Below are 12706 nucleotides of genomic sequence, written 5' to 3' on the forward strand. Positions count from 1 at the left end.
TCTTAATAATTAATAATTAATTTATACTAAATAAATATGTATAAAATGTTTACTTAACTTTAAGCATAAGTAATCAGAAAACAAATTAACTACCGTAAAATTAAAACTGACACGTTAAATTACCACCATTACAAATTTATCCATATTGATATTATCAATAATTAAGAAAAATCAAGCTTATGTAGATATAGCAATTTGATATAGCAAATTTTGAAGAATCTAAATCTACGAGCATATGAAGTTAAATCATGAGAATTACATTCACTTCTTTATTAGTATATGTTTTTATTACTACATGTTTTTATGGAGGTAATTTATCACGAGAGTATGTTCAAATTAATTAACCTTTTAAGGGATTTTGGTGGTCCTATCCTTGAGTGTTTAACTAAAATAACTCAAAGGCATTCAACCTAACCAAGCATGATTGCTTTTTTGCTTTTTTTTTTTCTTTTTTTTGAAAAATTGTATTATATGGCAAATACATTTTAAAAAATCAAACTCTTGACTTCAAATTTTTTTAATTGTAGGTGTGACAATCACATAACAATCATATAGAAATCAGATAGCAATCAAATTTTCAGGTAGAAGTTTTTTTACATGTTTGCAAAAGAGCAAGACCTAGGGACACACGCTCAATTTTCAATTTTTTTAAAAATTTAAAGTTGCAATTGCTTCCCTCTCCCTTTTTTTCATAATACAAACATATAGATAAAAATTTGAAGTTAAATGTGACTTTAAATTATGTATTTATGTTTAGAATTTGATAAAATGAACTATTGTAAAAAAAAAAATTGAATCTTCAGTCTCTCAGTTATATTGCTACATTCGAAGAGAAATTGAAACAATATTTAAGGAAATTATATCAAAATTGAATTGATGAGAAATACAATATATAAAACATAAACATTCATCTAAATAAATAAAATAAATGTGGAAAAAATATAAAAACGAATCTTAATACTAATCATACCTTAAATATTTTATCCCAAATGATTTAAAACATATTATTTTAAAAAAAAAAAATATTGATGATAAAATTTCAAGAGTTTGAATTAGAAATTTAAAAATTTTTGTAACTTTTTTCATATTAGTGCTAATAATTTATAAATTCGATATTAGATTTGATTCTTACAAAACTCAATCCATTTTCCCCTACATGATTTTTGATCATTATTCTAGTCAAAATTAGTATAGCTCAATTGACGTATTATTTATACTATCAATCTTGATGTTAGAGGTTCGATTATCTAATATAGAGAAGTTTATTGTTGTTTTAGACAAAATCTTGCAATAAGAGGGGATCAAATTGTTGAATTTTTGGACTATACTCATTCTGTACTAAATTATACTCAGTTTGACTTATATTATATTACTTTTATAATATCTACTTAAATTCGTAATTTAATGATTCATGCATTCCAAAATAAAGTTACCAATTTCCCCTACAAATAAACTATAATGAAACTTATATAATTTAAATTTATGTAATACATCTACCATCCACACATGTATAGATTCAACATACACTTTCATCGTTGTCAAAGGAAAAAAAAACATTTTCACTATTACTTAGTTAGAGATCTAACGTTAGACCTAAGAATATGTATTATTATAAAATAATTTGATTTGAAAATTAATTTTTAATTATTTTTAACTATATACTCCATAATATTTTATCTAAATCGTTAATATATGTAAATTAAAATATATAAACATGCAACCACTAGTATATTAAAAAATGAAGATGTTGGAAAAAAAAATTTGGACACTTTTATCACTACTCTACTTTACTTATTTACACAACATCATCATATAATTAATTATAATTAGTAAATTAATTCATTAATTCTTAATTATCAATAATAAGTTATAGAAACTTAAATGTTGAAATGTAAAGAGTCTTTCCAATGATAAGTTATTTTCCCTTCAATTAATAAATTTTAAAAATTTTAGAATTCAAACAATTTTGTAACTATCACCTTCCACTAGGAACTAAGAAAGGGATGTTAAACTCAAACAAAAAAGAACGAAAAAAAAAGAGCACTTGAATTTCCCACCATCTATCCAATTGACCTATATATTCAATTGATTAAACAAACCATGTTACTAAAGAAATCAACCCAATTAATGCATTTTCACGAGTCTTTTGACTAATTAAATCAAGCCATTTCATTTTCCAGATTCGGAAAGGAATACAAATGATTTATGCTTTTGATTATACTGTTTACTTTGATGCTAGAAGAAGAGAGTGATTTTCTACCTCTACGGAGGTACACATTATCTTGCCTATTATTTCTTGCCTTAAAGTGATGCCTCCAAGAGATTAAAGGACCGAGCTAGAGAAAATCCTGTATTTTACATAGGCTGCAAATACTGAACTCTCTTTTCCCTTTTCAGGCACTACACAGTCTCTACCTTAATGGATATCCGATAATTCAACCTCGACTCCTGAATGGTGGCTTAAGGAAGCAAGGAAGCTTACTCAATAGGAAAGGAAGAATGAAAAGAAGAAAATCCTCTTATCTCGTCTGCCTCATTAGTGGACCGATGTCTTAAGATGAACTATTCCTATATCTGCCGCTGGAACACTTTCTCTTGTCTCAAAGGGACATGATGAGGGGTTGGATTCATAATTAGATGAATCTGTTCAAAGAATAAAAAATCCAAGAGCCCCGAGACAATAAAGACTGAGAATATTGACTTAAAAATAAATTTTATTAAGGGCTCTATTATAGAATTAAGACCTAACCATTAATCGAGAGGCGATGGGAATGAGGGAACCCGTGAATACATAATATTCTATAACAAATCCCAATAATTCATTGGGTAGGATGGTGGAAGAAATCCAAGACCAGTCCATTTATTATGAGAGATGGCCTTCACATACTCATGTATATAGCTTGTTTGCTTCAAGCTTATCAACATGTCAGACCTACCTGAAACTCGTTCTCAAAATGGATCTAATTGCACTTCACGCTCCGCGTTTTTTACGTCTTTTGGTCCTACTGACCAACCCATCTTTCTCCGAAGAAGTAACCCACTCGCTCAAAATTTATCCCTTCAATTGTGCAATAAGGCATCCACATGATTAAGAGTTTGCTTTCGTCGAGCCCCTCAATTCGAGCTTGAACAATGAAATGAAAGGCTTGACTTTAAAGTTCGATCTGGTTTTCAACATTTTTGCTTAAATAAATATGTGTTCATACATGGGTTTCTCTTGCACGAAATGAGCCAGTTCGAATAGGTTCATTGCTCCGACCTAGAATAGGATTAATCTTGCATGGGCACATAAGCCCCTAGTAGTTTACCAATTAAATTTAGTTGTCGAACATTCCCGGTCGACCAAGTGAAACATGTGGTTTCTTGGTCATGGCCAGCTACCTTCCTTCTATTCTATTTAGGAGCCATTTTGAGTGCTTAAGGCTCGTTCCCCCTTTCTTTCCTAGCACACAACTTTATTGCATGCATTTGGTGCGCTATTAAATAATATTCCTATAAGTGGTCAAACGAGATCCCCATCTCAAGGAAGTCCTCCACTTTGGTTGGCTAGTCGATCTTCCTCTCTCCAAATTGTAATTTTGATCATCCTCGAAAGATCATCTACTTTCTCTCTCTATCGGTCGAGCAATTACTTGGAGCCTCTGACTTTGCTACTTTCGAAACAAATTCGATTCACTCCCCATTCCCTCTTCAATAAAACTAGCCCTCGAGCTTTTAATAGTCAGAGGCGGGTCAGCTAGGTCTTTTCCTGTTGTTTTGTTCCTCTCACGAGAAAGACGCACAAAAGAGGTAGCCCTACTCAATCCTGAGGAAAAAGACTCCTTGAGTGTTAATTGGAAGCTAAACCAAAGCTAAGCTTATCGGCTCGTAGAGAAAGTAATTTTGCATAGGGTTGACAAAAATCCCCGCGTGGTCAGGTCCTCGCATCGAGGCAAAAAATCCTCGATTTGACTGGGGATGGGGGTCAAACTGGGGATAAAAAATGGGTCCCCGACCGGGGACAACCCCAAATCTAAAATATTTTTAATTATTAATTTAAATAAATAAAATAGTAATAATACTATTTTGTTATATTAAATATCTAAAATTAGAATATAAATAATAAAATTTAATTGATTTTAAATAAATAAATAATTAAAAACAAATATAAATGGTGAATTTTTCCCCGTGGGGACGCAATCCCTAGGGATTCCCCGACCCCGACTCTCCAAAATGGGGAATGGGGTGGGGACGAGGATTATAAATCCCCACGAAGATAGGGATGGGGAGTGCATCCCTGACCCTGTCCCGTCCGTTGCCAATCCTTCATAATATTAAATCCAAATTATTGAAAAATGTACATTATATCAATTTTCTTTAAAAAAATTACATGTGCATTGCACGTGAAAAAAAATAATGCCAATTTGATGTGCTCAACCAATCGACTATAGCCACGAATAACAAACATGGCCCACTGCCACAGCCCACTCTCCCCCGATTTTTCTGGTAGCCCTATTTTTCTGGTAAAAAAAAAAAGAAGAGAAAAAAAAAGGAAAAAAAAAAAAGAAAAAAAAGAAAAAAAGAAAAAAAGAAAAAAACTAGGGCTTTCGTTTCCCCTTCTTCTTCTTCACAAATCTCTCCGTTTCTCACCCGATCTGGTTTCTCGCTCTCTCACTCGGAGATTTTCTGCGTTTCTCTGCCCTTCTTCTGTTCGTGCAGTGGCGCTTCTCTCTTCGTTCCGTTCGATTTGCATTTGGGTAAGCTCCTTTTTCACTCCATTTCTCCCACTGTATCAATTTTCTGCATCTTTGATTTCATCTTTGTGTTATTCTGCGACTATAAGTTTCTCTTCCTATTTGGCTTATGGATTGAACATGGCAATGGCTGCCAATGAAACAGAATAATTTTGATTTCCCCGTTGAAATTCGGTCTGAATTTGGTTGAATGAATCCTTTTGATTTCCCTGTTGAAATTCGGTCTGAATTTGGTTGAGTGGATCCTGATTGAATGTTACCGTCCTCTTCGTACAAGTGCTTGTCACATTTCACCGAACCGATCGGTTCAGCCAGTTTAATGTAATATCGAACCGAACCTCAATTGGGCCAAGCGAAAGCTAGTCTCCATGCGAGCCCATCCAACATTGTTGGGCCAAGCAGCCATCTCTGACTCTAACCCATTGATATCACCCTCTCATTTTTCTTCCCCTTAGCTGCAATTTGCCAAGGACCACTACTTCTCCATCGGATCCCTGAGCTTCGACAGGTTATTTGACCCTTCTTAGCACACTCCTGTTTGCTTTGCGCCGATAATCCCATTGGATCACGTTATTAATCCTTTTCTTATCTTCTTCGTTATCTGATTACTCCACGGATCTATGCTTTCTGTTCCTCTTTGTTTTCACTTCTGGGGCTAGGTTTTGTAGCATCTCATGACGTGTTTTAGATTCAGTTTGTAGCCTTCATTTCTGTGATTGTATACACCTTTGTGATTGGATAATTTTGGCAATTCTTCCGTGTAAAGGTATATGTTCCATGACATGGGGGTTTTTATTTGTTTTGAATTTTGATACATATAAAATGGGGTTCTAAGCGTTAGTAGTTTGTCACAGCATGGTTAAGAAAAGTTTGATTCTTCTATCACTGAAATTGATAATCCTTTATATTTTTACAAACATTTTTGGTGGCAGTGATTCTATGATTAGCAGAAAATTTTCATTTGAAGTACATATGTGTTCGCCTTTTCCCTTTGACTTCTTTTTCCTTAAAGAAGTTATCAGTTATGTGACTAATTTATCTTCATTTTTTGTGAATAATTTGTAGAACTCGTAACTGAAATGGCTGGGGGAGGAATGATCCGGCAGTTGCTGAGGAAATTTCCATCTCAATCTTCAGTAAGCACTTTAGCTTGTCACTTTTTGTCTTCAACTATACCAATAAGCCTTTGGTTAAGTTTTCTATTTTTTCCACCACTAAATATATGTTAGATAATTTATAAAAATAGTTATTATAATGCTTGACCTTGGGAACAGTCTTGGTGTCACAAGAATTTACATTGAGTAGGAGGTGAATTATGCCCGTAGTTATGAGAGAACTTTTTCCATATACTTTATCAGTGACATCATTTTATGTCTAGATTAGTTGATAATTAGTTGTGGTTGCTGTACCTTACTTGTGCAGACCCCTCCATTGACCTCATCCCTTATTTCAAAGAATCAGGAAGCTGGCTTTGCTGGGATGAACTCCTTTAGAAGGCTGGCTCTCCTTGGAGCAGGCATTTCAGGGTTTTTCAGTTTTGCAACTTTGGCATCTGCTGATGAGGCAGAACATGGTTTGGAGTGTCCAAACTACCCCTGGCCTCACCAGGGTATTTTGAGCTCATACGATCATGCTTCGTAAGATATGATGATGACTTTTCATTTTTTCCTTGCTTTATAGAATCGTCTGAATTTTTCAGCCTATATTTACTTCACCATCAGTCTCACAACTATCGCCTTAGTGTTTTAAGCCTGGTATTCAATGTTCTTCACATTTTATTAAGGATTTCACAACTATCACCTTAGTGTTTTAAGCCTGGTATTCAATGTTCTTCACATTTTATTAAGGATTTCACAACTATCACCTTAGTGTTTTAAGCCTGGTATTCAATGTTCTTCACATTTTATTAAGGATTTCACAACTATCACCTTAGTGTTTTAAGCCTGGTATTCAATGTTCTTCACATTTTATTAAGGATTTTCTTTTTTATTTAGTTCATTTAGATGGATTATATTACAAGTACAACAATCTATTATAGAAACCCCTGTTTTGACATGAAGATGACTGCTCATTCATGGTAGTCAATAGTCGTTCATTGATGATTGATCTGTGGCAATAGATATATGGCTCGTCTTAGCGAATTGATGACCTTCTTATGTCTTCTGTCTTGAAGAGATGGTTGCCAGTCCTTGTTCATTTAACTATTTAGAAACTTTACATTAGTGGACAGCCGAACCTTAGAGTGTGCATATTGATCATCATCATCTTCATGTTCTCCTTATTCTTATTGATGTGTTATCATCATCATCATCATCATCATCATCATCATATTGAATCATTGATAGTGAAATGGTTAAAAAATTCTTCCAATTTGAATGTATCAAGAAGGAATTGCAATGAGTCAATGGCATAATTGAAAAAGAAAAAAACCTGGAAGGAAAACTGTAAAGGTAGCCATAATTAAACAAGATCCAAGAATCAAGGACCGGGAAGCGTAAATGCTAAATTTTTTCCTTAAGCAAGAAAGCATTACAAAAGGTTATTCTTACTGGAAACAGAAATTGCAAGAAATTGTCCCAAAGCTTGAGGGATTTTAATTATTTTTCCATTTGGTACGACCTTACTTGAACAGGATTTGTTCTATAGGTTGTCAAATTGTAACCTTAAGTTCTAATTATCTAGAAGAAACTGTAATTTCCGAAAAAGATGGGAAGTAAACTCTGAACTCCATAACTTGATTAGATCCCAGATTTCAAAAGTTGGGACGAGAAGCTATAGAAAAGTCTTCCAATTGGCAATGGCATTTAAATATTTAACCCAGATAATGTTTAAGAAGGTGGATATAAGGAATTGTCTATTGAAAGGAGTACAAAAAAGTTCTTTTGTTTGGTTCATATCCAGTAGAAGTTGTAAATTACAAAACAAATTGGAGGAAAAACTCTTTAGAAAGCCCATATTTTAATGAGATCCCAAAGCTCTTCCTTATTCCTACACAAGTTAGCAAATAATCTACGATTACTTTCCAAGTGAACCTAACAAGGCAAAACTCTATATACAATTAAACCTATGAAGGCCACGCTAGCCAAAAGCAACATTCTCCCATAAGATCTTTGCTTGATCAAGGAGTCCCAAAGGCTAAAACATTCCCTAGAAACACTAGGCGAAACTGGAATTGTTCAAAATTCTCTGCCAATATCAAACTGAAAATTCACATTTTCTCCATCAATTTGTTGATGCTCTAAGGCCGATTTTGCTTTTGCAGGATTCGTCGTGGACATCAGGTTTACCAACAAGTTTGTGCATCATGTCATTCCATGTCTTTAATATCATACCGTGATTTGGTTGGTGTTGCATATACTGAAGAGGAAACAAAAGCAATGGCTGCTGAAATTGAGGTAGTTGATGGACCCAATGATGAGGGTGAGATGTTCACTCGTCCGGGTAAACTCAGTGATCGGTTTCCTCAACCATATGCAAATGAACAAGCTGCTAGATTTGCTAACGGTGGAGCATACCCTCCGGATCTGAGCCTTATCACAAAAGTAATTCTTCTTCATCATTCTTATAGTCATAGAAATTAGAAAGTAAGATCATATATATTCAATCATGGATGTTTTTTAACCAAATTTTGTTCATTTGATATGTATTCTTTTCCCCGTTGGAGATACAAAAGGAAATGATATATATGTATGTATATTAGATTGTAGAGTATTTGAGCATAAACTTTGTCCTAAAGCTATTTACCTCTTTCCCTCTCAGGCTCGTCATAATGGTCAGAATTATGTATTTGCCCTTCTTACTGGTTATCGTGATCCACCTGCTGGTGTTTCGGTAAGTTTTAGGCCACTGTACTTTTAATGAATTCCAAAGGATGTTCTTATGTATATCTTGCCACATACAGTTTTCAGACACGTACAATTGTATTGGACTTCTGTGAGCAGAAGATATATGATTATCTTTATTCTGCATTCTGCTACGTTACGTTATTTAACGTGAGCTTAGTTTAGTTAGCTTAGTTGTAGATGTTTTTTATTTCCAATCAATTGTGATCTAATGTGTGGGCACAGTTCACAGGGGACAGATATCTACATATTGCATATCCTCATATTTGTAGGCTCAAATTAACCTAATAGCATACTTGTTTGTTTTTAGTGTGGGTGATGGATGTTCCTTGTGGCTTCAGAAGCTGCAAGTGGAATGTCAAATGCTTATTCAATTGTAGAAAAATTGTAGTAACTCTCCTCGGTCAAATAGTTGGAATTTAGATTCAGGCAGCACATTTTTTGAAGTTGTGCATCTTCATTGTTATTAAATCGTTGGCTCGTGCATATTGATTTTGGTTTTGTTTTGTTGTTTATTTTGGAGTCTGATGGAGCATCTTTTATCCGAATTTGATCTATTTTGCCTTTTATGCTCATTTATGAGTATTCTAATCTTCATTAAATATGAAACGAGCCTTTTACTCTTGAATCTTTGTAAAACATTAGTTCTTAGTGTTGCTGATTGAAATAGGAATTGAGCAGTCATTCAAAACTTAGGATTGGACACAAATCAAATATTTTCAACCAAAAAGCAAACATGGATTATTTTCCATCTTTTGGTAACTCTTCTCAATTCTGAAGAATACTTTGAATGGTTTTGTAGATCCGAGATGGTCTGCACTATAACCCTTATTTCCCTGGGGGAGCAATTGCGATGCCTAAGATGCTTAATGATGGAGCTGTTGAATATGAAGATGGTACCCCTGCTACAGAAGCACAGGTTAGTCTGCAAAATACATAGAGTTTATAAGTTATATCGATAAAAAATACGTATTATGAATGCCCAAATCTGCCTGGGCTGATTGAGCATCTTCTTGCTCAAATATTGATGGATCTTTTGTATCTTGAGTGATGAGTTCTATGTTTGTGTGTAATACAGATGGGGAAAGATGTTGTATCGTTCTTGTCATGGGCTGCTGAGCCAGAAATGGAAGAAAGGAAGCTGGTAACTTGCATACATACTAAAACAGATATTGGCTTTTGTTGGACACTGTTACTAGTTCTCTTTTCTGATGTTTTGTGCCCTTGAATGGCAGATGGGATTCAAATGGATCTTTGTGCTCTCTCTGGCTCTACTTCAGGCTGCATATTACCGCCGATTGAAGTGGTCAGTTTTCAAGTCCCGCAAGCTGGTTCTTGATGTAATCAATTAGCTAGCTGCCTTTGAGTTGCGTCTATTATTTTGCTTCTGGGAAGAAACGAATTGGCAATAATTATGTGTTAGAATGTATGTTTCTTGCGAAGCAATTTCCTTTTTGAATCATAGTTGTGATTTGCAGTGAAATGACCTGCAAGTGTCTGAGTTCCTCCTTTTTGATGGAAATAAACTGCATACGCCGATATTCATTATTTTTGTGGTTAATTGTCACAACTGATCTAACATTTCTATCATGTTGGATATATTTGTTTGAAGCTTTGTCGGTAAGATTCGTAGGATAAGGGTGTGTTTGGTTTAACTTTTAAAGTGTTTAATTTTGAAAATAATTTATTTTAAAAAAATAAAATATTTGACAATCACTTAAAATAATTTTTAAAACATTTTTAAACTTTATTTTAAACTGTTTTTATGAGAAGAGTTTAAATATAAATTACTTTTTTGAAAAATATTTTGTTCTCTAATCAATCTAAACAGAATCTTAAGCAATGAATTCAAAGGAGTGGCAGTCCGTCTTCCTATTTGGAGTTGAGAGTTAATTATCAATTAATTTTTCGTTTATTTAAAATATATTGTGTTTTTTCTAAATTATTCAAAAAACTATTTATGTTAGGAAAATTTGTTAAAAGACACTATTTTAATGGCCATTTTTAATTATTTTCTTTCCTTTATTGTTCAACATTACCATTGAAAACTTGAATGCGTGGACAAAATTAATGAGTATCTTGTCCGCGAGTATGTCTTTTCAACAACCACATTTTTAGTTATGATTAATTATTTTTCTTGTCAGCGTAACCTATTGTCCTATACCAACGAGTTTTCAGTTAAAGGCAGCTTTATTTTTTTGTTGCCGGATAATAAAATTCTATAGACAACTTGCTATTTAGACAACACAAAACAAACAAAAGGTTTGCTAATAAATACTTTTGATTTGAGTTAATGTTGATTTGGTAGAGATTTCAAAATATAAACGCCAGTTTTATAGTTTTCAAAATGATTCTGGATAGTCATTAAATTAATTTTCAACTAACGAAATGTTGACTGGATTACTAATTGTTGACGTTGAGTTGGCAAAATTATTTGACTAGTTGACTAATAATTTGTATTGACGCTTGGATTTTGTTTACATTGGGCTTCATTGTGGATCTCTAGTGGGCTTGAACTTTGACTCTCTCCTTTTTAATCTGGTCTCGAGATACTCCAAGCTGACTTGCATGAGAGATCCTCGCATCGGTGTTGTGTCGAGCCTATTATACTTTGATGTTGAAGTTAGTATAAAGAGTGTTTTATTCAACTAAGCACAAAAGAAGTAAGGTCGGATTTCTCCTGGTCTCTCCTTTGAAAATTACTTACTCTCCCCATTGGGGTGGTCAAATAGAGTGTTAATTTATAGGCCCTTCTTTTGACACATGCCTCTGGTTGCATGTAACGCCAACGAGTTAGGGATGTTTCTGGTGTTTGAGGTTACAGGGTGCTAGTCCTTGTCCGGTTTGATTATTTCCTAATTGGTGTATATTCACTAGTTTAGCTGGTCAACCCAAATCTTGTGACGTTGACATTTCTCTTTTGGGACACAGTTTTCCCTATGTCTTCTTCTGGTATCCATGGGCTTGGCCCCGTGGGCTTTGGCCGCCTAAGTCAACCCTCAACCATTTGAGATTTTAATTCTTTAAAAAATAAATTATTAAGGTCACATTTGACAACCATTTTGTTTTTAGTTTTTAGTTTTTGAAAATTAAGTCTATTTTCTCCCTATTTCTTACAATGATTTGCATATTTCTCAAGTACAATGGTTGAATTCAAAACAAGTTTTTAAAAGTTACTTTTTTTTAGTTTTCCAATTTTGACTTGGTTTTTTAAACTATTGGTAAAAAGTCGATAACAAAGAAAAAAATTTAGAGGTAAAAGTAGTATCTATATGCTTAATTTTAAAAAACAAAAATAAAAAATCAAATAATTATCAAAAGGACCTAAGATTGTTTTGTTTGTTTTTTTAAAGAGTTGGCTTCACTAATTGTTTTGCTACCTCATCTTCTTTTAATGATTTTAGAATAGAGGAATGTTACAAAGAGAATACAATCATTCGTCATTGTTTCCTTTCTTCAAAATATTCCCTAAAGAAAGAACCATCTTTTTCTCTATCAGTCCCATTCTCTTTAGCTTTCACCAAATTAATGAATACCAAAATTAGGAGTTACAATGTGAATACAGACATAATTTAAGCCCCGTTTAGTAATCATTTTGGTCCCGTTTGATAATCATTTTGGTCCCATTTGATAACCATTTTGTTTTTGAAATTTAAGCCTATGTGCACTACTTCCATCTCAAAAATTTTTTTCTTTATTATCTACTTTTCACCAATTTTTTTAAAAACTAAGCCAAATTTTGAGAACGAAAAAATTAGTTTTTGTTTTTGGAATTTGGCTAAAAGTTCAATCATTGTACTTAATAAAGATTCAAAAAACAAAAACAAAAAACAAAAAACAAAATAGTTATCAAACGGGACATTTGTTTTTTGTTTTTATTTTTGAAAATTAAGTTTATGGACACTATGTCTACCTCCAAATTTCTTCGTTTGTCATCTACTTTTCAACAATATATTAAAAAACCAAGCCAAAATTTGAGAACTAAAAAAATGGCTCTTTTTAAATATAGAAAAAATTAACCAAAATATTTACAAAATATAGCAAAATTTTAAAACTATCAAAATTTTAGAAAAATGAAAGACATTGATAGTTCTAAAATTTTGCTACACATCTTGTAAATATTTTTTAACA

At 33.1% G+C, this 12706-nt stretch overlaps 1 protein-coding gene across 3 annotated transcripts; it reads left to right on the forward strand.

Moving 5' to 3' along the window:
• Nucleotides 1-4455: 4455 nt before the first annotated feature.
• On the forward strand, nucleotides 4456-10123 carry LOC120091551 (cytochrome c1-2, heme protein, mitochondrial). 3 transcript variants are annotated; one of them, XM_039049640.2, is made up of 8 exons: nucleotides 4456-4736; nucleotides 5799-5869; nucleotides 6156-6370; nucleotides 7996-8275; nucleotides 8493-8564; nucleotides 9378-9494; nucleotides 9654-9719; nucleotides 9811-10123. In XM_039049640.2, the coding sequence occupies exons 2-8, from the start codon at nucleotides 5813-5815 to the stop codon at nucleotides 9925-9927; spliced, it is 924 nt and encodes a 307-aa protein (XP_038905568.1). In that variant the 5' UTR covers nucleotides 4456-4736; nucleotides 5799-5812; the 3' UTR covers nucleotides 9928-10123. The 3 variants fall into 3 exon arrangements, with proteins under 3 accessions (XP_038905568.1, XP_038905567.1, XP_038905569.1); XM_039049639.2 differs by lacking the exon at nucleotides 4456-4736 and adding an exon at nucleotides 4854-5241; XM_039049641.2 differs by lacking the exon at nucleotides 4456-4736 and adding an exon at nucleotides 5208-5499.
• The last annotated feature ends 2583 nt before the right edge of the window (nucleotides 10124-12706 follow it).

This window comes from Benincasa hispida, chromosome 11 (assembly GCF_027475165.1).
Source record: "Benincasa hispida cultivar pf3 chromosome 11, pf3_genome.v1.1, whole genome shotgun sequence".
Taxonomy (NCBI): Eukaryota; Viridiplantae; Streptophyta; class Magnoliopsida; order Cucurbitales; family Cucurbitaceae; genus Benincasa; species Benincasa hispida.

What these genes read in the sequence shown, in the direction of transcription:
- LOC120091551 (XM_039049640.2), top strand. Translation starts at nt 5,813, where the DNA reads ATGGCTGGGGGAGGAATGATCCGGCAGTTGCTGAGGAAATTTCCATCT. An exon ending in AGCTCATACGATCATGCTTC is followed by an intron (nt 6,371 to 7,995) that starts GTAAGATATGAT and finishes TTGCTTTTGCAG; the next exon opens with GATTCGTCGTGGACATCAGG. An exon ending in ATCTGAGCCTTATCACAAAA is followed by an intron (nt 8,276 to 8,492) that starts GTAATTCTTCTT and finishes TTTCCCTCTCAG; the next exon opens with GCTCGTCATAATGGTCAGAA.